Source organism: Lepidochelys kempii, chromosome 1, assembly GCF_965140285.1.
Source record: "Lepidochelys kempii isolate rLepKem1 chromosome 1, rLepKem1.hap1, whole genome shotgun sequence".
Taxonomy (NCBI): domain Eukaryota; kingdom Metazoa; phylum Chordata; order Testudines; family Cheloniidae; genus Lepidochelys; species Lepidochelys kempii.
This window is the reverse complement of record NC_136380.1, coordinates 290,235,133-290,261,275: the sequence shown is the minus strand read 5'-3', so window position 1 is coordinate 290,261,275 and position 26,143 is coordinate 290,235,133. Positions and strand designations below refer to the sequence as shown.

General features: G+C 40.7%; 1 protein-coding gene across 5 annotated transcripts in view; it reads left to right on the top strand.

Annotated features, from left to right (window-relative positions):
• Positions 1–26,143, top strand: part of MSRB3 (methionine sulfoxide reductase B3) — a 147,309-nt gene that overhangs the window by 44,944 nt on the left and 76,222 nt on the right. For all 5 annotated transcript variants that reach the window (XM_073327875.2, XM_073327879.1, XM_073327878.1 and 2 more), the window contains 2 exons: positions 14,350–14,458; positions 16,146–16,223. In XM_073327875.2, the coding sequence (XP_073183976.1) occupies positions 14,350–14,458; positions 16,146–16,223 (187 nt within the window). The remainder of the gene's footprint in view (positions 1–14,349; positions 14,459–16,145; positions 16,224–26,143) is intronic.

Here is a 26,143-nt window from a genome sequence, read left to right as displayed (position 1 = left end):
GTATTCATCTCTTATATCTTTCTTTGTCTCTGTTCCTTTTCCTTTGCATTCTTTTTCTGCATTTGTTTTCTTGGGTTTTTGTCCTCTCCTCATTCTGTGACTCACTAGAAGGCCCTGTTAAATGCTTCATCTGGTGGGAAGTCCCGGTGGTACTGAGTGGCCCATGCTTAGTGGCTGAGCACCATGTTGTGAGGGAAGAGAAGCTGCTTGGGATGGTGGGCAGGTGCCTGTGCTCCCATCGTTGCAGACAAAGAGCCATTTCCACAGTCTGTTGCATTAGAGATCCCAGTGGGAGCAGAGTGGGAATGCAATGATGACTTTTAAGGACCCACCCAATCAATCGCATGGGGTTCCCAAACTTTTTACGGCACAATCCCATTTTAATGAAGTATTTTCTGCCGGGACTCCAGAAGAGCAAAATGACATCCTCTGCACAGCGTAACTTTGCACACATCATACGTGTGAGACCATGCTGCATGGACAATGCCATTTTGCTCTTTAAAATGGTGTTCGCTACACAATGTGACCTCATACATATGGTGTGTATAAGGTCACGCTGTGCGGAGGATGCCATTTTGCTCTACAAAATGGCATCCTGCGTGCAAGGTCACGGTGCATGATCACTATACATGCTAGATCACACTGTGCGGAGCAAAATGGCATCCTCTACACATTCAGGATTGCCACAACCCCACAGTTTGGGAACTGCTGAAGTAGCATGTTTGCAGGGCAAGTATGGGGTAGTTTTGGGATATCAGAACTTTCTTCGCACACATCGTTCCACTTCTATGCTTCACACCACCTCGGCTGAGGTAGCTTGCCCCTTCCTCTGAGCTTAGGAAACACTAGGGTAATTTAAAGATGGATTTTCAGCCTTAACTCTGGGTTTCATTGTTTTAGAGACTATACAGTTGTGGCCATGAAAAATGAATATTTTGCCAGCAATTATCATGTTCTTGTTCAACTTTTGTATATAAACAGCCCCATAGGCCTGAGTAATTCCTCAAGGGCAACAAAGAAACTCTCCCTGATCTAAAGAGTTTTTAATCCAGGTTAGAGAGGATATCATGCAGAGGGAGATGATCTCGAGCAAGAAGAAGGGAGGCTTACACAAAATAAGGTTTCTTGTTCCTTCAAATTTATATATCATGTTACTTCCCCCTTTAAAAAAAAATCTAGATTTTATTAGGTTGACCAGGGAGAACAGGAGACTGTTGGAGAGGGTGTGGTGAGCAGTAGGTTTCGAGGAGGCATTTGACTGAGGTTGCATTACATACAGGATCAGGGTAGTGAGCAGCATGGATTAAAGCCCAAATGTGTTGAGGGGGAAGGATATACTGGAAAGCAGAATTAGCAGAGTGGGAGAGAAGAGAGGAGATACTAGCTGGGCAAGAGTTGCATAGACACTTGAAGGTGGTGATGCATTTGGAGTTGATATAGGAGGTGTTCTGGATACACTCAAGGGACTTCCAAAGGGGAAGGGTGTCTGCCTGTCAACTAGACCTGCAGTGGTACAAAGTGCGAGTCAGATAAGCAAGGAAGGGGAGTGTTGCTATAGCATAGATGTGGCATTGCCAAGGCATGGATGGAGATTTTGGCATTAAGAATGGAGAGGAAAAGAGATATTCAGGAGAAATGGTAGAGAAGTGTTGTCTAACTTGTGGCCCTCTAGGGAGACTGTTAAAACACCTTACACAGAAAATTTGCTTTTGATTACAAATTGAAAATGTGCTTTGCCTGCCATGCCTGGGGATGTAATAAAGGAGGTGTTAGAATTGAGTCCATCGTTACGGGAAGGAAGTGGCTGGGCATCGCCTCTCCTGCAGCCTCAGGAGCAGCTCTGATGTGACCAAGGAGTGCTCTGAGTAGCTGTTGTTCTTTTCCTGCTGCATTTACTCAATAGATCCCTTCTGGCTACCTGCTGTATTGCAGGCAAGAAAGACAGAGTAGCTCTGGCTACTCCATTGCCAAGTATCCTGCTGAGCTGTGGGAGCCCCAAGGAGAGCACAGCAGGATAGGAGCTCAGCTGGGTCTTCCTGAGCCTGTGGGTATAGCTAGCGAAAGATGGGCTCCCTCCTCCACATAGCCGTGTAGGGGAGAGGGAAAAGAGAAACTGAGAACTAAATCATTTATGGATCCCTGTTTTTCTGGCTTAGGCCTGTTGCAGGTTAAAGTATTTTGGGGGCTAAATGCTGCCAGCTGGCAATAGTCCACTAGGCAGCAAATCTACGCTGGGGATAGCTGGAGCACAGTATGCTCCAGCCTTGTCCTCTTGTCCTCAGTACATCTCTCTGTGCCGATGGTCGTAGGCATAGGAGTCAGCTGTGCCTGCTAGGAACTCTTGAACACTGTGGGACTTGCAGGTAGTTTCAGCTCTTAGCAGCTCAGAAGGACACATGAACAGAGAATATGCCCCAAAATATTGATTGTGGCACCTTGGTCTTTTGAAATACTGTGTTCTGTCCGCAGGCTGAGAAGGTGGTATGTTGCTATTGCCGAGGAAGTTACCAGGAGGACTTAGCAACAGCCTGAATAACTCTAAGTTGCACACTACTGTGGTAACTGCTGGCAAATGCTGACTTTTTAATTGTTTCTACTGCAGGTTAGACTTTTATTAAAGCTGTTGGAATATACGTATTTTGATGGGTTACTGAAATATTTTTAAACGCATAAGGTAGCTGGAAAGACTGAGCAATTTGCTATTTTTAATTTTAGCTTAATTCTTATGTTAATAAAATATTTCCATATGTTATGTCTTCATTTTTATGTCGTGTCTGGTGAAAGGTGCCAAAATGACAGCATTGGACTCAGAAGTCTCCTCTCTGGGGAGAAAAAAAGATAGCGTAGCATAAGTTTCTCCCCACTCAGCCAACCTGTCTCAATCTTGGCTTGTGGTGTTCACTTGTAAGGATGAAGAGAATAGGCCAGTCTTCGTGCTTCCTCAGGTTTTAGCCTTTCTGATGTGACCGCCAGCGGAGGTGCCAGTTACTACGGTGAGGATGGTTTCTTTTACGTGGATGTTACTGTTGGGAGCTATGCTGAGTATCAACTCATATCACCTAGGCCACTGAACAATTATAGAACAATTCAGACTCAGAACTTAAAGAACTTAAAAAACTTCATCCTATTACCAACCCACCGTAACTGTCCTGTTCCCAGTTTGTCATTAATTTAGAAGTTTAGTGTTATATTGGCTTTTTGGATGTCCCCCGGTCGCCATGAGTTTTCAAAGATAATGGCCAATGGCTCTGCAATCACATCCGCCAACTCCTTTAGCACCCTCGGGTGCAGTGCATCCGATCCCGTGGACTTGTGCTTGTCCAGCTTTTCTAAATAGTCCCGAACCACTTCTTTCTCCACAGAGGTCTGGTCACCTCCCCATGCTGTGCTGCCCAGTGCAGAAGTCTGGGAGCTGATCTTGTTCATGAAGACAGAGGCAAAAAAAGCATTGAGTATATTCGCTTTTTCCACATCCTTTGTCTCTAGGTTGCCTCCCTCATTCAGTAAGGGGCCCACACTTTCCTTGGCTTTCTTCTTGTTGCTAACATACATGAAGAAACCCTTCTTGTTACTCTTAACTTCTCTTGCTAGCTGCAACTCCAGGTGTGATTTGGTCTTCCTGATTTCACTCCTGCATGCCTGAGCAATATTTTTATACTCCTTCCTGGTCATTTGTCCAAGCTTCCACTTCTTGTCAGTTTCTTTTTTGTGTTTAAGATCAGCAAGGATTTCACTGTTAAGCCAAGCTGGTCACCTGCCATATATACTATTCTTTCTACTCATCGGGATGGTTTGTCCCTGTAACCTCAATAAGGATTCTTTAAAATACAGCCAGCTCTCCTGGACTCCTTTCCCCCTCATGTTATTCTCCCAGGGGATCCTGCCCATCAGTTCCCAGAGGTAGTCAAAGTCTGCTTTTCTGAAGTCCAGGGTCCATATTCTGCTGCTCTCCTTTCTTCCTTGTGTCAGGATCCTGAACTCAACCATCTCATGGTCACTGCCTCCCACGTTCCCATCCACTTTTGTTTCCCCTACTCATTCTTCTTGGTTTGTGAGCAGCAGGTCAAGAACAGCTCTGCCCCTAGTTGATTCCTCCAGGACTTGCACCAGGAAATTGTCCCCTACACTTTCCAAAAACGTCCTGGATTGTCTGTGAACTGCTGTATTGCTCCCCCAGCAGATGTCAGGGTGATTGAAGTCTCTCATGAGAACCAGGGCCTGTGATCTAGTAACTTATATTAGTTGCCAGAAGAAAGGCTCGTCCACCTCATCCCCCTGGTCTGGTGGTCTATAGCAGACTCCCACCATGGCATCACCTTTGTTGCTCTCACTTTTAAACTTAATCCAGAGACTCTCAGGTTTTTCTGGAGTTTCGTACCGGAGCTCTGAGCAGTCATACTGCTCTCTTACTTACAATGCAACTCCCCCACCTTTTCTGCCCTGCCTGTCCTTCCTGAACAGTTTATAACGATCCATCACAGTACTCCAGTCATGTGAGTTATCCCACCAAGTCTCTGATACTCCAATCACATCATAATTCCTTGACTGTGCCAGGACTTCCAGTTCTCCCTGATTGTTTCCCAGGCTTCTTGCATTTGTGTATAGGCACTTAAGATAACTCGTTGATCGTCCTGTTTTCTCAGTATGAGGGAGGAGTCCTCCCCTCTCGAGCTCTCCTGTTCGTGCTTCCTCCCGGTATCCCACTTCCCCACTTACCTCAGGGCTTTGGTCTCCTTCTCCCGGTGAACCTAGTTTAAAGCCCTCCTCACTAGGTTAGTCAGCCTGCTTGCGAAGATGCTCTTCCCTCTCTTCGTTAGGTGAATCCCATCTCTGCCTAGCACTCCTCCTTCTTGGAACACCATCACATGGTCAAAGAATCCAAAGCCTTCTCTCCGACACCACCTGTGTAGCCATTTGTTGACTTCCACAATTCAACGGTCTCTACCCAGGCCTTTTCCTTCCATGGGGAGGATGGACGAGAACACAACTTGTGCGTCAAACTCCTTTATCGTTCTCCCAGAGTCATGTAGTCTGCTGTGCTCCACTCAAGTTCATTCTTGGCAGTATCATTGGTGCCCATGTGAAGAAGCAGGAAGGGGTAGCGATCTGAGGGCATGAGTCTCGGCAGTCTCTCTGTCACATCGTGAATCCTAACTCCTGGCAAGCAGCAGACTTCTTGGTTTTCCCAGTCAGGGCAGCAGATAGATGACTCAGTCCCACTGAGGAGGGAGTCCCCGAGCACCACACCTGCCTCCTTCTCTTGGGAGCAGTGGTCATGGAACCCCCAGCCCTAGGACAGTGCATCTCATGCCTTCCAATCGGTGGAGTCTCCTTCTGCTCCCTTCCCTCAGATGTATCATCTAGTCCACTCTCTGCATTAGTACCTGTGGAGAGAACATGAAAATGGTTGCTCACCTGTATCTGCATTGCTGGTACATGGACGCTCCTCTTTCTTCTTCTGGAGGTCACATGCTGCCAAATTTCTTCACCGTCCTCCTGTCCCCGCTGCGTGGGCTGCTCTGATTCTTCAGAACATTGTGCCCGTAGAAGCATATCCTGATGTCTGTCCAGGAAATATTCTGTTTCTCTTATGCAACGCAGGGTTGATACTTGTTTCTCCAGACTTTGAACCTTCTCTTCCAATATGAAAACCAGCTTGCACTTTGTACAGACAAAGTTGCTTCTGTCCTTTGTAAGAAAGACAAACATGCCACATTCCTGTGCAGGTAACAACAACTGAACGCTCACCATCCATATTACCTTCCTTCTAAGAGTTTCCTCAGCTGTTGCAGGAACTACTCAGTGAAGCCTGCAAGATGAAAGCCTCAGTGGGCTCTCCCCAGGCAAACTCCTTCTATTAGCTACTCTGCTGTTCGCCGCTCAGCCAGGGCCGCTGCAAGGATGTTTTACGCCCTTGGCGAAACTTCCAACTTGTGCCCCCCCTCCCCCCCCGGAAGCCCTGTGGCAGTTCCCCACCTCCCCCTTTCTCCCCCACTCCCCTTGGCCCGGGGAGCCGTGTGGCAACTCCCCGCTGCCGCCCCCAGGAGCCATGCGGTAGCTCCCCACCCCAGCTCACCTCTGCTCCACCTCCTCCCTGAGCACGCCACCGCTTCTCCCACCTCCCAGGCTTGTGCCGCCAATCAGCTGTTTGGCACGCAAGCCTGGGAGGGAGAGAAGCAGAGCGGGGTGGCGTGCTCAGGGGAGGAGGCGGAGCAGAGGTGAGTGGGAGCGGTTCCCCTGTGTGCCTTCCCTTCCTCCCCCCATTACTTGCTGCAGGCGGCCCCCCTGCCCCAGCTCACCTCTGCTCCACTGCCTCCCCAGAGCGTGCTTTTGGCCGCCCCCAACCACTTGGCGCCCTAGGTGACTGCCTAGTTTGCCTGGTGGTTGCACTGGCCCTGCGCTCAGCTGGTTCGCAGCTGACTGGCTTTTTATAACAGTCAGGCCCACTCAGCGCCCACCTGGAACAAAGCACTCCCAATTCACACTTTTCAAACAATGAAGCCCACGGGCAAACTGACAAACTGTCCCTGCAACAGACTTAGATACTCACCAACACAGTGCCCCAATGCAGCACTTAGCGTACCTCCTCTTGGACAGATCCCAGGCAAACTCCCTATGTTAGCCGCTCCGCTCTTCTGAACAACACTTTAAATAACTCAAAGATGGTCTATGATTTAATTCAGCTATGAGGAAACTTAGAACAGAGACGAACCGAAAGATGGAGTTAGACGAAAGTTGTGGATTAAAGGGGGAAAATCTAGAAAGTTAAATTAGAATTTAACACAAGACTTCTAATATGTAATTTTAGTAGGGCTGTCCAGAGATTTAAAAAAAATAATCACACAATTAATCGTGCTGTTAATAATGGAATACCTTTTTTTAAATATTTTTGGCTGTTTGCTACATTTTCAAATATATTGATTTCAGTTACAACACAGAATACAAAGTGTACAGTGCTCACTTTATATTTTTGTTACAAATATTTGCACTGTAAAAACAAAAGAAATAGTATTTTTCAATTCACCTCATACATTGTAATGCAATGTCTTTATCATGAAAGTTGAACTTACAAATGTAGAATTATGTGCAAAACAAATTGTGTTCAAAAATAAAACAATGTAAAACTTTAGAGCCTACAAGTCCACTCAGTCCTACTTCTTGTTCAGCCAATCATTCAGACAAACAAGTTTATTTACATTTGCAGGAGATAACGTTGCCCACTTCTTGTTTACAATATCACCTGAAAGTGAGAACAGGCATTCACATGGCACTGTTGTAGCCGGCGTCGCAGGATATTTACATGCCAGTTGTGTTAAAGATTCATATGGCCCTTCATGCTTCAACCACCATTCCAGAGGACATGCGTCCATGCTGATAATGATCCAAAGAAGTGCGGAGCGAAGCATGTTCACTTTCATCATCTGAGTCAGATGCCACTAACAGAAGGTTGATTTTCTTTTTTGGTGGTTCAGGTTCTGTAGTTTCTGCGTTGGAGTGTTGCTCTTTTAAGACTTCTGAACACATGCCCACATTTCGTCCCTCTCAGATTTTGGAAGGCACTTCAAATTCTTAAACCTTGGGTCGAGTGCTATAGCTATCTTTAGAAATCTCACATTGGTACCACCTTTGAGTTTTGTCAAATCTGCAGTGAAAGTGTTCTTAAAACAAATAACATGTGCTGGGTCATCATCTGAGACTGCTATAACATGAAATATATGGCAGAATGTGGGTAAAACAGAGCAGGAGACACACAATTCTCCCGCAATGAGTTCAATCACAAATTTATTTAACACACTATTTTTTTAACGAGTGCCATCAGCATGGAAGCATGGCTGAAGCATGAGGGGGCATATGAATGTTTACCATATCTGGCACATAAATACCTTGCAATACTAGCCAGAAAAGTACCTGTTCTCACTTTCAGGTGCCATTGTAAATAAGAAGCTGGCTCCTGTAAATATAAACAAACTTGTTTGTCTTAGCTGAACAAGAAGTAGGACGGAGTGGACTTGTAGGCTATAAAGTTTTACATTGTTTTGGTTTTGAGTGCAGTTAAGTAACAAAAAAATTCTACATTTGTAAATTGCACTTTCACAATAAGGAGATTGCACTACAGTACTTGTATGAGGCGAATTGAAAAATACTATTTATCATTTTTTACAGTACAAATATTTGTAATAAAAATAATATAAAGTGAGCACTGTACACTCTGTATTCTGTGTTGTAATTGAAATCAATATATTTGAAAATGTAGAAAAGCATCGAAAAAATTAATAAATTTCAGTTGATATTCTATTGTGTAGCAGTGCGATTAAAACAGCTATTATGATTATTTTTTTTTAATCGTGATTAATTTTTTGAGTTAATCGCGTGAGTTAACTGCAATTAATCAACTGCCCTAAATTTTAGTGATGGTTTGCATGGAGAATGGCAGAGCAGGTTTACTGGTAAGTTGGTTTATACTGAGTAAAAATCTGATTTCATTTGTTTCCCATTGTTACTGTTCCTGACAGCGCATGTTTTGTTATCATCTTAAGGAAATGCTGGCAGGTCAAACTACAATACCTAACTTTGGGTTCTAAATGTTTTCAAACTCAGTCAACATAAATTTTTCCATCAATTGTTTTGTAATTCCAATGAAAGGTTTCTTCTGTAGTGTTCTTTTAAAAACAAAAACAAACCAACATTCTCCTATGTTGGGGCATTCTGCTAAGGCTAAATAAGCATAAAAAGAAACAGACTAAACAAAAATGAAACTGACCTGCCTATTTTCATTCTTTCAAGATGGGGAAATTGCAAAGTGTCAACTAACAGCATAAATGGTGGAAACTAAATTAGATATTCCAATTTTTAATGAAATGGAAAGTTTGGTAGTATGGATAAGGATATTTGATTTAAAAAAAATATAACTCTTAGGCTGGCAACATTCCTTTCACATCAGTACTAGGTAACGCGCCATTAGGGAGGAAGGTACACCCCACAGACAGGGGCACGTGATTTGGAGAAGGAAGGAGATGTATACTTAGACATAGATCTTGCAGTCTGATCCACGTGAGTAGACCCTTCTGTCCACACGGAATCCCTTTGAAATCAGTGGGGCTCTGTATAGTCTCAGGGGGCTCTATACCGGTCAAATGGCAGAATTGGGACCTATGGAGCTGTATAAAAAACATAGGATTAAACCTCACTGACGCATGCTTGAAAAGTTTAATAATAGTATTGAAAATTGGAAGCCTGATTTATTATACAGTGATGCTATGCTGGAACATTTGTATTGCTGTATTTAATTCAGGAAGTCTTAATAGTATATACTCATTGTATGCCTATTGTTGCCATTAGTGTGAATGGGACTTATGCACATGTACAAAGAGGAGAATATACACAGTGCTTTACATGAAATTTGAAATGTGAGTTATTTTCAATGCAGTAAGAGAAAGGAAGCAAAAAAAAAAATTGTAACAGTTCAAAAGAGTATTAAAGAAGCAAAGCTATCGATAGGCAATGTGCAGTACGTGTATGTCATACACCAATCTGGTCCCGCAGGCACAGTGGAGCAGATTAAGGATAGTGGCCAGGAGTAATGACCTGACAGCTTTTGCCACTCTAACTGAAGAAACCTTACTGCTCTTTTGTATTTTATTTTATTTTGTTATTAATTAAATCAAAAGAAATTGTGTATATGTTGGTGTTTGTCTTCATTATGAACCCCAGATTTGGAAAAGCTTCACAAAAATAGGAATTTAGAAATGAGGTGAGGTGCTCAGTTCAACACCAGAAAATGTTTACAGCTCACTTCTGTTTTATAGTGCTGGGCTCCAAGTTGAGGGAACAAACAGTGAAACAAAGGGAAGTGACGGTGAGGATGTAATTATTTCCAATGTGCTTTGCATTTTTGAGATGCAGAAATCAATAAAACATCCAAAAATGACATTTTATGCATATTTATTAGCCTAAAAATAGATATTCCTGTTTTATTATTAGTTTAGTCTGAAAAAGCCTCTACCTTGTTTTGAAGCCTTGAAAGCCATGTTTCACTTTGGTTAACACTGCTGCTGTTTTTGGCAGCACAAAGGATCTAACTAAAACTTTTAAGTCTAAAATGGAAATGTTGACATATCCTTGAAGTAGAGCTGTCTGCAAAATGCCTTTATAATGAACAGTAATGAGAATGCAGAGGGAAGGATAAACAACAAATATTTCACTGGGGCCCAGATCTCTCTGCGCTCCATGCGGGTAGCCCCTGCCACACACTTCAGTGGAGCTCCATGCAAGGAGCTCACTGCAGAAGCAGGGGCAGGTGTAAGAAACCAAAACAGGATTTTCAGTTGCATGCTTACTCTCTTGAGGATCTGTTTAAAATGTCTCCTGCTTTTTACTTCAAAGAGGCAAAAACTGGAGTGAAAATTTAAGAGTTCCGCCCTCCTCATGGTCCCATGAAATGACTGGTCCCAAGTGGATGCCATACTAATTTTAAACCTGCAGATTTTTTCTCTCTTTCACATTGGCCTGCAGAGTTTGTGGATAAGCAGCACACAAATTTAGACCTGATTTGCCAGGAAATTAAGAAGCCTTCTAAAGTTTTAGAGACTTTCATGGGAATCCTGTTTCAACCCCATTATTGATCCCTTGTTGAGAGAACTAACACAAGGAAGACAGGCATGGGCTGATGGACAGGTTCATTCTGTGTTCTTTATGAACAGTAGAGTGATTTGATTGGGCTCTTGCTCTGTACTGTTGATATTTTTTCATAATTGGTATGAATACCACAGTGGTTGCAAAAAAAGATAATTTTTTGAAAGTGCACACGAACAACCGTCTTTAGAGACGATCATATAAAGTTTTCCGTGTGGAGTACAGGCATTATTTTAGAGCAAAGTGAGCGTTTTCACTCCTCTAGTTTGCTGCCTCTTCCTCGTTCTATTTAAACCAATGGTGGTGATAGCGTTGCTATAAACCACAAAGTAAAGATGTTGCATCTGTGCATGTTTTGCCTGGGGATGGCTAATCTGGCATGACATAGTATTCTAAAATAAGGCTCCAATTCAGGAAAACACTTAAGCCCCTGCTTAAAGTTATGCATGTGTTTTAAGTGCTCCCTTGTAAAGGGATGCTATTCTGAACTAGGGCCTAAATAAAGAACTTGAAACACTAGAACCGCACTAAGGCCTGGTCTACACTATATGGGGGTGGGGGAGGGGAGGGAAGGGAAGAGAGAGGGTGAGCTAGGTCGGTCTAAGTTACACAACTTCAGCTATGAAAATAGCGTAGCTGAAGACGACGTACTTAGAGCTACTTACCATGGTGTCTTCACTGTGGTAGGTCAACTGCTGATGCTCCCCCGTCAACTCCGCCTACACTTCTCGCTCCGATGGAGTACTGGAGTCGACGGGAGAGCGCTCGGCGGTCAATTTATCGTGACTTCACTAGATACAATAAATCAACCCCCACTGGATCGATCGCTCCGGAGGTAAGTGTAGACATGCCCTAATTCACCCTAACAGGGGAGACCCATTCCAGATTAGCCAGTGGTGGGGTAGCCAAGGGATATATACCATATTACCCCTTGTCTCTGGCATTCAAGAGCAACATGAAACAGGCTTAGTTAATTTACTGGTCCATTGGTTTGCCATTAACATTTAAACCATAAGTGTCAAAGTTCTGCTTTAGAATGATCCTGAAATCTGAGGGTTCGGCCATGCAATGACATGTGGTTCCTCCAACTGGGTTGCAGCACAGAATTAGAATTTTGTTGGCCAGTGCTCTGCAAACCTTGAAAATCCCTTTCCAGTGTAGGTTTGCAGTTTACACCAGTGCAGAGTAGCAAGATTTCACTGTACACATAACTACTTGTCTGTCTTGTAAAACATACAGGTAACTATAAAAACAATAGGGAAAAATCTCTTGTAACATGCTTCCTACTTCTGATTGCAAGGTCATGGATTAAATGATATTCGGTGAAATGGAAATTTCCTTCTGTATAGTAGTGACTATACCCAGTAAAGAATGGTGATTCTAAAATGATAGAATCAGGGTACCCACTTAAGGAGTCATTGTAAGAGTTTTTAAAATGAGATTTTCTTTTCAAACACTCAACTTTTCCATGATTTTTCAAAGTTGAGACATACTTAGGGGTTTTTTTTGTTTTTGTTTTTTTAATGTTAAGGAATGAGATGAAGTTTTGGAAGCCAAAATAATTTTGAGCAAGTTTTTAAAAAAATAAAGGGGTGTTTGTCTGTAAAACTCATTGTACCAATTTGGGCTGCTTTTTAATATTAAAATATAAGATTGAAGATTCATAATACTCAGACAATTTCTTATTGAGCTGCATAATGCAACATTGAGTTATTTATGTAATGCATGTACTTCTTTTTGCTGTTAGTCACACTTTGAAAGACTTATTAGAGCAAGAAGACAGCACACCCTAAGAATAAAAATCTCCGAAGTTTGACATCTTTAAATAAGCAACCAAATGTTATAAAGAACAAACCTCACTTACAGTTAGGAAACAATATTTACATTTAAGGTTGAAAAGCCAGGATGTAGGAAAATTTTGCTAATTTGGAAGGTGACCTTTAAGTGCACCAAAACCAAATAATTTGTAAGCCATGGCACAGGGCACATTCCTGCAAAAGTTGTCTGAATACTTCTTTAGTGGTTCTTGAAAGACAAACAAAGAAACCTGGAATGAAATCTTTATCCCCCTCCCAAATAAGATTGAAACTAACAAAGGAGTATAGCAGCGCTCTTTCAAAGCTTGCCATTAAAATGCGGGTTCTGCAGCACAGTTAATGAGATGTTTCAGAAAACAATCTGGTTTTGAGAATGTTTGGATCAAAAGCAATTTCTAATCTATGAAATGAAGTTGCTTTTCAATACCTTTCATTCAGTAGCCAAGCTTTTTATGGTTGCATTATTTATTTCAATCAGCTGTTCTCAATTTTACTTTTTCTCCTTGGACCTACTTGACAAGGTTAGTCAGTGACCAACAGTTTTATTCTTCCAAAGCAAAACACGAGAGAGAGAGAGAGAGAGAGAGAGAGAGAGAAGGGGTGGGGGAGAAATGTCTTTGCTGAGAAGATTTGCAAGCATCTGTGTTTAAGCTACTTTTTATGAACACTCTTAGTAATGACTCAAGGTAAAAAAGCAGAAAAGCATCCAATGTTAGGAAATTGCAATCCAATACCAAGTAATTTAAACCTGCTATTGCTTCTCTTGTACTAAATGACATACAGATGGGTAACTCTGTTCCCTCTACTTTGGGAACACAATTGGACTTTTTATGAGTGTATATATTACTGACAAAAATATTTTTGTCAGGACTGTTTATTTCTAATTGTGCATCTTATAATTACTTGAATAGTTAGTTATTTTATGTGAAGTATCACATACGGCTAGTAAAGCTATTTCCACATTCAGCACACTTACACTGGTGTAACTTTTTTGGTTTTCATTCACCAGAGCAACCAGTATTGGGTCTTGAAAAGTATAAATCTCAGATTCCCTTCCTCAAAACAAATTTTTTTGAATTCTTTTCTAAAGTAATTACAGATTTTGCATTATAACAATGATGTTTTTACAATAATGCCTTGAGACCATTTAGATTTTCGTTTTCTGTGTAGAACGAGGCATAGCCTAGGTTGGGATTTTCAAGGGAGTATGAGCCAGCTCTAATTTTACTTAATTAACAAATCCCAGCTCTAATTTTTAAGACAACTTTATTTTTGAGGACGCCTCCACAATTTTTAGAATAGTGAAATGACTTTTCTCTTAGGGCTGATATTTTGACCTGCATTATAAGACATAGTCCCTAAGATTAATTCAATTGTGACAAAAATACATCTTTTGAAACGAAGTTAAAATAAATGTAAGGATTATGGAGAAATCAACCGTATCAGAAGTATAACGATTTATCTTTAAAAGGTTGTGAAATCATTGGATGCTGAATTGTGGCGAAACATCATATGCCCATTACCTTATGTCTACAATATAGATGTCTTGCAAAGAGCATTGAGTTTGAATGATTTTTTGCAGACTTTTTTTTAAGTAGTAGGAAAATGTTACCGTCTCATGAATGACTGGGTAAAGGTTTAGGATGGCGCACAGAAGGCTTTGGCTGTAGCACATTGTCACTGCTCCAGTGGAATCACCTGGCTTTTGAGCCACATTCTTTTAAAACTTGGATTTGAAGAAATAATCAGCTGCAGTTCAGCTGAGCCATTCTATTGCATTAGGGACTGGTCTGGTCATTGACAAGTGAATGCAGAAGCTATGCTGTGGCCGTCAGCCAAAGCAATTATTCAAGATTTAAGCTAAAAAGACTCCTTCTCTCATATCCTCTCCCTTTTACAGGGTCATGTAGGGATAAAAAGAACTGCAAGGTGGTCTTTTCCCAGCTGGACCTGAGGAAGCGGCTGACGCCTTTACAGTACCATGTTACTCAGGAGAAAGGGACTGAAAGGTAAGGCAGGCTGAAGGAAGCCCATTCATGAAGAAATAGCCATCTTTCCTTCTCTCCTTCCCTTTGCTGCTGTTTCCCCACCAACCACTTTGAAGAAGTCTCCACTTGTTTACTAACCCCTACAAATTCACACCACTGAAAAGACAGGCATCTGCAGTGTGGTGGTCAACACAAGTGTGTGTGTGTGTGTGTGTGTGTGTGTTTTAAATGAACACTAAGTGTCTTATAAAGTCACCGAGCTTATGTTTAAGGTCTGTTTTTAGTTTACTACAAAATGTGTGGAAGTAATAGCGGTTTAGGTACATTTTTTGGAAGACATCACAGTGAGCAGAACCACGAGGAAAATGGCTCTGTGCCCAGAGGCTGAAATTTTGAAGGTGGCCATTGTAAGTATAGACATTTTGGCTGCAAAAAGAAGGTAGCCTAATTTAGTTCCTTTCCACCCCACTCCAATTTCTTTTTGAAGCACATGTGGAGAAGGTATTTATTGGCTCATTTGTGGTAGGAATGTCAAAAATTTTCAATAACTGCCCTCACATGGTTTTAGTCCCTGGAAGCTAGCCCTAAATCCTGGATGGAAAAAAAAAAGTGCTCATGGTGAATAGTCTCTCTCAGCTGATTCCAGCATGAAGGCAACTTGCCAAGGTCTAACCATTTTGTTGTCTAATTTATACCATGGAGCTTGGCACAAGGCCCTAGCTTACCTCGGATCCAAATGTATTAATGATGTAACTGCTTGTTTTCATTCATGACCTGAAAGGGCTCTTTACCACACATGGGGTCCATAGTTAAAAGGCAACACTCTCCCTATCAGAGTATACTGTTTGCTGAATGTAATGAATGGGAATCACTGGCTTAAACCCCACCCCCCCCCACCCCCCAAATGAGCTGCCAGTGGGACCTGAGCCTCCGCTCGTGAGATCTTCTTCCACCTCAATCACTTACTGTTGTATACATGATGAGCACAATGATTTAATGCACACAAACAACTGGAGAGTAGGTCATTCTTAAAAATCCTGTTTATAAAAAAAAAAAATTGGATCTCATAAAAAGGGTGAAAGGATAATAAAAACAAGCTGCTGAGCACACAGGCTTTTTGTGGGGCTAGCACAGCTGATTTGTATTAGATGAATGACTGCCTAGCCCTTAAGTTTGTTAACTTAGAAAAATATTCCCTTAAAACTGTAATATTCCTTTTCAACTAAAAATATAAGGCTCACTCAGCTTGAAATGATGGACCAGTTGTTTCATTTTCTGTGACTCTAACACAGGGGCAGCCCATCCTGTGCTAACAAACCAAGTGTCATTTACCCACTACACGAGTGCTTTATTCGTTGTTGAGCATTTGAGATCATTGTTAAAAGATTGTTTGAAGACTAAAACTGGAGAAATGCTCAAGATTAATTGAATTTTAAACCATCTTTATTTAAAAATTACTAATTGTGGGATGTTGACAAACAGTTTTAAACAGCAGTTGGTTTTTGTGTTCTTATCTTTGACGTGTGTGACATTTTGCTTCCTCCTGAATGGTATGGAACTGTTAAGGCAAATTTATGAAGATATTCAGTTTTTCATTTGATAAAGAATAACAGCTACCTCTTGAGTTCAGCTTTTTGCACTCTAATATAGTATTTAAAAAACACTATTCCCTTACTGATTTTTAAAATAGCGTTGTTGTTTTTCCCAGTGCCTTCGAGGGAGAATACACACATCATAAAGCTCATGGGATGTACAGATGTGTTGTCTGTGGAACTCCTTTATTCACGTGAGTGTATTAAATATAATTTCAAGACTTCTTTCTGTATTAGATTATGTTATGATCCACTGTAATCTCTTGTGTTCCAGACTTTACAGTAGCTTTGTAAGAAAATTTAAGAATTAACTGTCATTCAAACCAAAAGATAGTATAAAAAAATTTAAATAGCATAATACAGTAAACTGGAGTCTGGTAGTATAAGTAACTTGACTGGGAAATGAGTTTTATAATACAGTGTCATGGACTTAGCTGGTGAGGTGACTTTAGAGTTATTTGAGTTCATTATTTCAGCAGTGGAGATTCAGATGTGGGTGTAAACCAGTGATCCCCATTCTACAGTCTTATGTAGGCCCTATGGGGGTAGTCTATCCATACTCCAGTCGGGCGGTTAGACCATTAAGAACATCCATGCTGGGCAAGAACAGTGGTCCATCTTTCCATAGTGACCAGTGCCAGAAGCTTCAGAGGGAGTGAACAGAACAGGGCAATTATTGAGTGGTCCAGTCCCAGCTTCTAGCAGTTTAGGGGCACCCAGATTGTTGCATTCCTAACCATCTTGGCTAATAGCAATTGATGGACCTATCCTCCATGAACTTATCTAATTCCTTTTTAACCCAGTTCTACTTTTGGCCTTCACAACATCCCCTGGCAATGAGTTCCACAGGTTAACTGTGTTGTGTGAAGAAGTATTTTCTTATGTTGTTTTAAATCTGCCGCCTATGAATTTCATTGGGTGATCTCTGGTTCTTGTGTTATGTGACGGGGTAAATAACAGTTCCTTATTCACTTTCTCCACACCATTCATGATTTTATAGACCTCTGTCATATCCCCCTTAGTTGTCTCTTTTCTAAATTGAACAGTCCCAATCTTTTTAATTTCTCCTCATACAGAAGCTGTTCTATATCCTCTAATCATTTTTGTTGCCTTTCTCTGTATATTTTTCAATTCCAATATATCTTTTTTGAGATGGGGTGACCAGAATTGTATGCAGTATTCAACATGCCATTATATTTTCTGTCTTCTTATCAATTTCTTTCATAATGTTTCCTAACATTCCGTTAGCTTTTTTGACAGCTGCTGCACATATGAGCAGATGTTTAGAAAACTAACCACGATGACTCTAAGATCCCTTTCTTGAGTGGTAATGGCTAATTTACACCCCATAGTTTCCTATGTATATCTGGGATTATGTTTTCCAATGTGCATTACTTTGCATTTATGAAAATTGAATTTCATCTGCCATTTTGTTGCCCGGTTCCCCAGTTTTGTGAGATCCCTTTGTAACTCTTTGCAGTCTGCTTTGGACTTAACTATCGTGAGTAATTTTGTATCTTCTGCAAAGATGCTACCTCACTATTTACTCCTTTTTCCAGATCATTTATGAATATTTTGAACAGCACTGGTCCCAGTGCAGATCCTTGGGGGATCCTGATCTTTGTCTTTCCATTGTGAAAACTGACGATTTATTCCTGCCCTTTGTTTCCTGTCTTTTAACTGGTTACTGATACATAACAGGACTTTCCTTCTGATCTCCTGACTGCCTACTTTGCTTAAGAACATTTAGTGAGGGACCTTGTCAAAGTACACCCTATACACTGCATCACCCTTGTCCATATGCTTGTTGACCCCCTTCAAAAAATTCTAATAGATTGATGAGGCATGATTTCCCTTTACAAAAGCAATGTGGTCTCTTCCCCCAACATATTGTGTTCTTCTATGTGTCTGATAATTCTGTTTTTTGCTATAGTTTCAACCAGTTTGCCTGGCACTGAAGTTAGGCTTACAAGTGTGTAATTGCCAGTGTTTAGAGCCTTTTTTAAAAATTGGTATTATATTGGCTATGTTCCAGTCATCTGGTGCAGAGATCAATTTAACTGATAGATTATATACTACAGTTAATAGTTCTGTAATTTCATATTTGAGTTCCTTCAGGACTCTTGGGTGAATACCATCTGTTCCTTGTGACTTATTACTATTTAATTTGTCAGTTTGTTCCAAAACCACAACTACTGACGCCTCAATCTGGGACAGTTCCTCAGATTTGCCATCTAAAAAGAATGGCTCAGGTGTGGGAATCCCCCTCACATCCTCTGGCGTGAAGACCGATGAAAAGAATCCATTTAGCTTCTCTGCAATGGCTTTATGTCTTCATTGAGTGCTCCTTTAGCACCCTAATCATCCAGTGGCCCCACTGATTGTTTGTTAGGCTTCCAGCTTCTGATGTATTTACAAAAAAATTTTGCCATTAGTTTTTGTGTCTGTTGCTAGTTTCTCTTCAGATGCTTTTTTGGCCTGTCTAATTATGGTTTTACACTTGACCTGCCAGAGTTTGTGCTTCTTTCTGTTTTCCTCAGTAGATCTGACTTTAACATTTTAAAAGATGTCTTTTTGTTTCTATGTCAAGGTTCCTCCCCCACTCTGAACTCTAGGGTACAGATGTGGGGACCTGCATGAAAACCTCCTAAGCTTACTTTTACCAGCTTAGGTTAAAACTTCCCCAAGGTACAAATTAATTTTATCCTTTGTCCTTGGAATATCCACTGCCACCACCAAACTCTAACTGGGTTTACTGGGAAACGTAGTTTGGACACGTCTTTCCCCCCAAAATCCTCCCAACCCTTGCACCCCACTTCCTGGGAAAGGCTTGGTAAAAATCCTCACCAATTTGCATAGGTGACCACAGACCCAAACCCTTGGATCTGAGAACAATGAAAAAGCATTCAGTTTTCTTACAAGAAGACTTTTAATAGAAATAGAAGTAGATAGAAGTAAAGGAATCACCTCTGTAAAATCAGGATGGTAGATACCTTACAGGGTAATTAGATTAAAAACATAGAGAATCCCTCTAGGCAAAACTTTAAATTACAAAAAAGACACACAGACAGAAATAGTCATTCTATTCAGCACAGTTCTTTTCTCAGCCATTTAAAAAAATCATAATCTAACACATACCTAGCTAGATTACTTACTAAAAGTTCTAAGACTCCATTCCTGTTCTATCCCCGGCAAAAGCAGCATATAGACAGACACAGACCCTTTGTTTCTCTCCCTCCTCCCAGCTTTTGAAAGTATCTTGTCTCCTCATTGGTCATTTTGGTCAGGTGCCAGCAAGGTTACCTTTAGCTTCTTAACCCTTTACAGGTGAGAGGATTTTTCCTTTGGCAAGGAGGGATTTTAAAGGGGTTTACCCTTCCCTTTATATTTATGACATTCTAACAGCCTTTTTTTTTACTGTGTTGTTTAGCCATCGTGGCATTTTTTTGGTCCTCTTACTTTTTTTTAATTGGAGGTATATGTTTAGCTTGAGCCTCTATTATTGTGGTTTTTTAAAATTTCCATGCTGTTTGCAGGCATTTCACTCTTGTGACTGCTCATTTTAATTTTCATTTAACTAGCTTCCTCATTTTTTGTGTAGTTCCCCTTTTTGAAGGTAAATGCTACTGTGGAGGGATTTTTTTGGTATTTTCCCTCTCTCCTAGGAGGTTAAATTTAATTACATTATGGTCACTTTTACCAAGCGGTTCAGCTATATTCACCTCTTGGACCAGATCCTGTATGCCACTTAGGACTAAATCAAGAATTGCTGCCCCCCTGGTGGGTTCCAGGACTAGCTGCTCCAAGAATCAGTCATTAATGGTGTCTAAAATGTTTTCTCTCCCATTATTATTGGGCTTTCTGTTTTTGTAGCCTCTCTAATCTCCCTGAATATTTTCACACTCCCTATCACCGTCCTGGTCAGGTGATTAGAAGTACATTCCTATTTCTATATTATTCTTCTTCAAGCATGGAATTTCTATTCATAGAGATTCTTTGGTACATTTTTTTTTTTTAAATTCAAGATTTTTACTATATTTAATTCTCTGCTTTCTTTCACATATAGTGCCGCTCCCTCACCCTCATAACCCACTCTGTCATTCCTGTATATTTTGTACCCTGATATTACTGTGTCTCATTGGTTATCATCGTTCCACCTAGTTTTTGCAATGGATATTATATCACCATCCTCATTTAATACCAGACACTCAAGTTCACCCATCCTAGTACTTAGACTTCTAGCATTTGTATACACACACTAATAATATTTAGTTGTCTGCCTTCATGTGATGTAATTGAATGGGACTCTTTTTCATTTGATTGTTTCTCTTCAGTTACTATCTGTACTTTATCAATTTCTATCCTCTCCTCTATACAGTGTCCCCTTCAATAAATCTTCCCCAGAGGGCTTTCTCTGTCCAAATCATGTGCTCCTCTGCACTTGTTGGCTTAAAAACGCCTCTGACCTTTTTAATTTCACATGCCAGCAGTCCGGTTCTATTTTAATTTAGGTAGAGCCCGTCCTTCCTGTATAGGCTCCTCCTTTCCCAAAAGGTTACCCAAGTAGTTCACAGAGAGACAAAATAATTGATTTTCTTATTCAAGGGAAAATTATATATGCTCACTGAATTTTCATATCTATTATTCCATATTAAGAGTTGAATTAGACATTTAGGCCAAGATTTTTCAAAAGCAGACTGCTAACTTAAAACTAAGCCCCTTTTAAATGTACTAGGGGAAAATATCCTACAAAATGGGTCACTGTAAGCATAACTGATTGATTAAATAGTGTCAATTACTTGTTTTTCTTTAAATATTTTTCACTTTTGTTTCGGAACTTTCCTCTTTGACTATAATTTCTTCACTCTGACTTCTTCACTCTGACTTCTTCTCCTGCCCTGTTTTGTCTCAAGTCTAACCTGATCTTTCCCTTAAATAGCAACATCTGCTTTTACATTCTCACTCTGTAGAGCGTATGGAAGACAGCAGGTCAAGACAGTGCTCTTATCTCTGAATAGGTTGGGGAAAGGAGATCAGTAGAATGATATATGCATAAGACATCCCTAAAACCTGTTTAAAAGTGTTGGGTGGGGGGTGGGAGGCTGTGTCAAGAAGGAAGCAAGAGCAGAAAATAGGAAGAATGGCATTTGAAAGTGTCCTAAGATCAGTAGTAAGCAAAATTGTTTGGAAGTGTATGTGCACTCTTTCAAACCCCATGTTCAGATTGCCACTTTGGGGGGAAGTATTCAGGATCCAGGATAGAACAAATTCCACTTTAAGACTTACTTGTGACTTTCTCCGGTGAGAAGTGTTGACTAAGTCTGCTCTTATGGCACTGCCTTGGTATTTTTAGTTGAAGTAAAGATAATAAGTTGAATTTGGTTTCTGTAGCCAAGTGTGAATTTGACTATACTTTGTACCATTGTACAAGCCCTGGCTTCTCTCTTCCCCACATATCGTAATACACAGTATTTCTGCAAATTAGGTCATTGTGACAATTGTATGTTTACGTGCTGTATTGCCAGGGGCAGTGTTGAAGGTATTCATGCAAACCATGTCCTGCTTCAATATTTTGCATTTCATGGTTAGGGAAACCATGTATCCCTGAAAATGGGAATGGCCCTGTTTTCAAAGCCTCATCCAGTGTCTCTGGCCAAAGATGGGGAGAAGGAGGAGTGGGCAACCCCTGCCCACAGCTGCAAAAACCCTGGTGTGCCTATCTCTTTGAGCTCCACCAGAACGATCTTTGGTGTGCCTGCCATGATTAGTATTCAAGCTTTTCAGGACAGATCCTCAGCTAGTGCAAATCACTGTAATGCCATTGACTTCAATGGAGCTATGCTCATTTATACCAGCTGGGTATCTGGATGTCTGGCATACCATACAGTGATTGGGCAGGGTATATTTTAAAATATTTATTTATAACATTTGAAGTGATGTTAAAAGTAAACACACAAACATGGGATTATTCTTGCCTATCATCAATATCAATTTGCACTTGAAAGGTGCTCAGATAAGTGATGGGCAGGTATAAAAACCTATGTAGACATCAATGTCATCATGCTAAGGAATACAAAAGCAAATATTTTACAGTGTAACTCAGTAATTAGTCTGTTGTAATAATCCGTTTCAGAGGCAAAATAGCAAGGAATAGTGAGTTCCTTGACTAGAAGATATACTATATGTTGAATGAATTAAAATTGATGACTAGGAAAAGATACTGAGAGATTGTTAAAGCCCAAAAAAGTTGAAAATTGATACCAATGGTAGCAAAAGTATATAACCAGGAGAGTACAAAATCAATAAATGTCCCCATACAAAGGCTAAATTGCCAATATAGTCTCTTAGGAGAGAATTATTAGTGAAAGAAGAAACTCCATAATGCTGAAAACTGAAAATTTAGGCAAATAGGAATTTTTTTTCCCCAGATCTTCATCTGAAATCCACATTTGGCTCCTGCTGGGTGCCCATTAATTTTTTCTTTGCATCAGTGTAGCTTGTTAATATATAGATGTTTGAACTATGGACCCATTAGTTAGCCAGGAAGGAGACTGAAGCTTCAGTAATAATATTAACAAACTTCAACTTTTAACAGGTCTGATTTATGCTGTTTCATTACCATGTGACACGCAAGGTCAGGGAACATATGAATTTTGTGCCCAGATGAAAGACCTATTTTTTTGCTACATGCTTAAGATAGAATTTTATCTTTATCAATAGAAGAGATCAAAAGAAACAATTAAAACTCAACATCTCTCTTCATTTAAACTGCTGATACCACCACGGGTTTATGGAGAATGTGCTTTCACTTTTTCCACAGCCAGAAGGTGTCTCAAACTTAAAAAACAATATTGTTCCTTTAATTCCAATTGTTCCATCACTGAACTTCACTCCAGACAGTCTCCCACATTGGAATATAGCTAAGGAAAAGGATGTGTGAGATACACAATGAGCAAGTCTCAGGAACTCACTTTTGTAAACCTCTGCCTCTAATATCTTCTGCGCCAGACTTGAAAAATCTTTTGCTGTGCCATGTCTATTTGGTTTGCAGGATCTTTGGGATCTGTCACTTCATGGCAGTTCACAGAAAACTAGAACACCTATACCATTAAATGACTCTAGAAATGATGAATGACAAATCCAATCTGCCGTTTGTTTTCTAAAGACCAAGAATGTTAAGTGTTTTACTCTTTACTCCTTGATTTTTCAAGGAATTTCCCTTTTACCATGCAAAAATAGCTTTTTCTCAGCAACCATGGCAGAAGGAGTTTAGAATGATCAGTGTCGTTCCTCAGAGACACACAATTGGAATTTGCACTCTGAAGTCACTTCTACAGAAGAAAATCTATAGTGAATTATTTATTAAACATAGCATTGTGCTTGATACAAGAAGTAAAAGAACAGACAGCCTATGCAAGAGAGACATAGTACAGACAAGATGCACTGGGAGGCCCCAGGAATTGACTAGTTTTTCCCCCTTAATATTATTGTTGTCTAAACTTCCAGTTCTGAGGTGCAAGAAAAGTCACCAAGTCTTAATAAATTAGCCACTCCTTCATTGCTACCTTTGCTGGCTTCTGAAAGGAATTCTCTTTGGCAAGGGTGTTAGCTAATCCCCTCCCATGTGGTGAAAGAAATAATAATGTATTTATTTATTCATTTTATATATTTATTTGACTTTTGTGTGGCACTTCTGGCACCTCTCGACGTTTCCAAAGCAAACCATTAGAAATACTAAATGCATTAATGCAGTATTTCAAGTAATTTAGTGGAGTCTTTCACAAAAATCCCATCGAATTCCCCCCAGCCATAGCCATAGCACAAGACCCATCTAAATCAGCTCTTAATCACCAAATTTCCATCATGCCATCTATAGGTGCATAATCTCCCTAATTGCTTACAAAGAAAGGTATGCTCTGCAATGCATCCAGAAGGTTAACATATCCAGACTTGGGAAGCACAACCCTTCTTCTTACTTCCTCCAAAGCACTAACTTTATAATGGTCTTACCTAGATGAACCCTCGCCCAGCTCACTCCTAGTGCTTTTGGAAAGGTACTAAATTATTTGTTCCACTTTCCAGTCAGGCCTGATGTGATGGAAATAGAGCTATCATTAGCAGCTGGTTCATATTTCCTCACCAAGTTTTGTAAAGGTCTCATATCCTCTCTGAATGGGAGGGAGTGATAAAACCCACTCCAGTAGTAACACTATATGAGAGAGCTGTTGGAGTGGACAAGCAATTGCCCCAAAATGGACAGGAGTAAACCAGAGCCACTTGTCGCTTCATGGGAATGGATGGAGTTGCTAACAAGCATCCCAACAAATCTTCGTAGTCAACTGTATCAAAGATAGCTGCCAGATCTAATCAAATCAGCTCCCATAAATTAGCCTTCTCCATTGCGAGAAGAAAATGAGCAGCCACTGTTACCAATGTGGTTTCCATTCCAAACTCAGCTCAATGACCTGAGTGGTGAGACTCCAGGGAATCTGAGGATACCAAAAATTGCCAGAATTGATCTGCCCCAATCTGATCAGTGACCTTTCCCAAAAAAGGAAGATCAGGTTGATAGCTTGCAATTCCAACACAGTTCTCAATACACCACAACAATCTTTCAAACTATCTCATTATGGGTGGGGAGTATGGGTGGTTCCTTATACTACTTGCAGGTTAGGGGACTTTGTAGTAAAGCATGCAATCAGAATCAGTCTGGAAAAAGCCAGCTCCAAACAAGGTAGGTGAGTTGTGCCTTGCTGTCTTAGGGAGCAGCCTGTGGTTTCTCTCTGGTTTTGGGTTCTTGTGCACTATTGTTCTGAATGGTAAGATATAAAGTAGTGTTATGTTGCAACCTTCCAGCAACTTATGTTTTTATCTAATTTATCAACTTATGGCATCATCTAATTTCTCATTGTGTATGCTATGAACATAACTGTCAGCATCAGGCAATGATTGCCTCTTGTGTCGTAAGTTGCAGGGTCATCTTTAAACAATGGTGACCTGTGAAGGTGAAGCCAGCCAAGAGTGTATTTTGGGGCTGTTGTATCAATGGAGTTGATACAGGTTGTCATGTATTTCCACCAAACTCTGCAAAGAGTCGTCTTTTGGCTGAATAGTATTCTTCCAGTGAGCCATCTGGAAACTCAGGTTCAATAAGTTCCTGAGGGTTGAAAACCACAACGCAAGTCTTATGTCCCTGCAGGAAAGGAGCAATGCAATCCCTGGTTGCCAGAGGTGGTGATCAGTCTATGGGAGTAATTTCTACTTCCTACATCTCCAGTCCCATACTCAATACTAGATCCATAATGTGATGTGTGTTAAACCAGAATCACCTCAGGCAGTCCCAGGTTTGTCATGGCAGCCATGAAATCCTGTGCTGATCCAGAAGGGAGATGGAGCAGCTGCCAATTGAATAGCTCTCCATTGGAAGCCCCTCTGGTCACCCACTTCCCCCACCATCAAAGGCAAGTCCGAAGGCATACATTGGTCTAGGAGCTTCCCTGGCTTTTGTGCTTTCTTCAGCCTGTTTCTCATTCTGGCAGCATTGATACCTAGTATAGTAGAGCAACACAACAAAAAGGTACAGTGCAAGGAAATGTTCTCTATCAACAAGATAAAAGAATCCTGAAGAGGCTGATACATGAAGGGACTGCTGGAGAAAAGAAAATGGTCTTAGTGAGTCGTCAAAGACACTAGTCAACATAGCCACTGTCTTGGTCTTCACAAAGTAATGAGTTATTTACCCCACAGTAAATTATAAAAATATCTTGATTTGATAGTGTAACCTTATTGGGAAAGGAAAGGGAAGAACTCTAAAACCATCATAAAATTTTAAAGGAGGTTTTCTAAATGTCAAGAAAGCTGGTTTGGAATTTTGAGCTACTTGTTGGAATTCAGTTACAGAGAAGCCTGCAGGTGGAATCAGTTGTGCTTTCATCAGCAGGAATTGTGCAGCCCCTGAATGGGCTTCCAGGTAAAAGTAAGGGGAGCAAGGACAGTGTGGACCAGAAAAAAGAGAAGAAAAGACTCTAAATTTGAATTTTTTTCCAACTCCAAAAACCTATATTGCTAGATAGTGGATTTAGTGTGTATGGGGAATTAGTGTTAGGTCAATTTT